The 2,334-nt window shown below is 43.4% G+C and overlaps 1 protein-coding gene across 1 annotated transcript; it reads right to left on the bottom strand.

The window, feature by feature from the left end:
- Positions 1 to 939: 939 nt before the first annotated feature.
- On the bottom strand, positions 940 to 1,896 carry LOC128048346 (olfactory receptor 8S1-like). The gene has a single exon (XM_052640722.1). The coding sequence runs from the start codon at positions 1,894 to 1,896 to the stop codon at positions 940 to 942; it is 957 nt and encodes a 318-aa protein (XP_052496682.1).
- Between the last annotated feature and the right edge of the window lie 438 nt (positions 1,897 to 2,334).

Consider the following 2,334-nt stretch of genomic DNA (forward strand, 5'->3'; position numbering starts at 1 on the left):
TGGATTCTGCCAAGTACCTGAATGAACTTGGAAGCAGATTCCTCCCTGGAGCTTCTAGGTAAAAGCCCAGCCCAGCCAACACCTTAATTTCAGCCTTGTAAGATGCTAAACAGAGAACCCAGTGGAATCCACTGACGTTTTTGACCTAGAGAACTGTACAGTATTAATGGGTGTTATTTTAATTTGATAAATTTGTGATTATGGCTGCAACAGAGAACAAGTATACCTTCCCTGGTGGCTCAGTGGTAAAGAATATGCCTGCAGTTCAGGTGACACAGGAGACTGGGGTTTGATCCTTAGGTCTGGAAGATGCTTTGGAGGAGGACATGGCAACCTACTCCAGTATTCTTGCCTGGAAAATCCCACGGACAAAGGAACCTGGTGGGCTATAGTTCATAGGGTTGCAGAGAATGGGACATGACTGAATGAGCATGCACCAGGCATACACCTGGCAAATTGCAACTCCCGTCTGTTGATCATATTTATTTACCTATGCCTGTCTTTGGAGGCACTGCCCCATAACGGGCTTGTGCTCTACCCCATAAAGCCCAAGTCTTTGTTTTTCCTTTTTCAGAGTTTCAGGATTTTTTATTCCTAGAAAAAAAACTCTCCCCCCACCAGACACATCAATTCAAACACAAAATTGAGAACAAAAAATATTTCAGGGTTTATCCTAATATGAGTGATTTTCAAAAATGTGACTCATAAGGTGACATGTCATTAACTAAATCTAGGACACTGAGGTTTTTCTCAGTCATATGTTCTGTCTTTGAGTAGGACTGATTCTGAGCCATGGCAAGGGAAATAGCTCCTATACTTTACCTTGATAATTTTAAGAAGGGAGAATCAGCAATGCACAGTGCTACGTGTGACAATAGGAAATCAGGAACTTCTTAATGTCAATCTTTAGATTTCTTGTAGTTCTCTTCTGCATTCCCTTCACGGTCTGTCTCTTCCATGCTGTCTGAGACATTGTAAATATTTTAGAATCGTTCTTCTCAGAGCTGCTTTCACCTCTTTGTTCCTCAAGCTGTAGATGAGAGGGTTCACCAGGGGGATGATTACACTGTACTGTATGGAGAGGATCAACTCCAGAGGCGAACCTGAGGTTGGCATGAGATAACGAAGAATGGCTGAGCCATAGAACAGGATCACTGCAGTGAGGTGGGAGGAGCAGGTGGAGAAGGCCTTGCTTCTGCCTGTGGTGGAGCTGATGCTCAGGATGGTGGAGACAATGCGGGTGTAAGAGAGGAAGATCAGGAGGCAGGTCCCAATGGCGTGCAGGAGGACAGAGGAGAGCAGCATTGCAGCATTGGTGGAGACATCAGAGCAGGAGAGGGGAAGGAGGGAAGGCAACTCACAGGAGTAGTGGCGGATGGTTTGAACCTCGCAGAAGTCCAAATCCAAAGCCAGGAGAATGTTGATGAGTGCATCCAGAAAGGCCACGATCCAGGAGCCCCACACCAACCTCACGCACAGCTGTTTCCTCATCACCTGACTGTAGAGCAGAGGGTGGCAGATGGCAGCATAGCGGTCATAGGCCATCACTGAGAGCAGGCAAGCCTCAATCCCGGTGGTGGCAAACACAAAGAAGACCTGAGCCATGCATCCCTCTACTGAGATGACTTTCCTCTGAGACAGGAGGTTCTCAAGCATCTTGGGTACAGTGACTGAAGAATAGAAGAGGTCTTGGAAGGAGAGATGGCTCAAGAAGAAGTACATGGGCGTATGGAGTGTAGAATCTGTATGGGTCACAAGTATTATCAGCAGGTTCCCCAGAACAGTCAGAAGGTAAATCATCAGGAACAGGACAAAGAGCAGAGCCTGGATGGGGGTGTTGGCAGACAGCCCGAGAAGGATGAACTCCTTGATGCTGCTGTGATTCCCTGTGGCCATTTATGGTCACTGTTCTTTAGAGAAAAATTAGGAAGAGGACTGAAATTTCTTCTGTCTACAGCAGTTTCCAGAAGGCATTGTTCTGTTCTCTTTTCTTACAGAGTCGATCCTTGAACAACATGGGTATGAATCATGGCAGTCCACTTATATTTTTAAATAAATATACTACTTATGTTTTCATTTTACAGATCTTTAAATTAACTAAGTATGAAGAAAAGATTTATGTTAGATTAGAGATCACAATATGTGGACTCAAAAGAACTAGTCTTGAGTTCTAATTTAACTGTTTTAGCTTCCTGCCATTGTATGCCATTTATCAATGTCATTTTTTAAATTATGAAAACATGATAACACATTTACAGGAGACTTGGAAAATACTGAACAAAGTTATGTATAGTTTTACTATATATTACAATTTAAAAAATAGATAAGATTTTT

The sequence above is a fragment of the Budorcas taxicolor genome, chromosome 5 (genome assembly GCF_023091745.1).
Source record: "Budorcas taxicolor isolate Tak-1 chromosome 5, Takin1.1, whole genome shotgun sequence".
NCBI classification, from domain to species: Eukaryota; Metazoa; Chordata; class Mammalia; order Artiodactyla; family Bovidae; genus Budorcas; species Budorcas taxicolor.

Coding starts and splice junctions, on each gene's coding strand:
- LOC128048346 (XM_052640722.1), bottom strand. CDS start 1,896: ATGGCCACAGGGAATCACAGCAGCATCAAGGAGTTCATCCTTCTCGGG.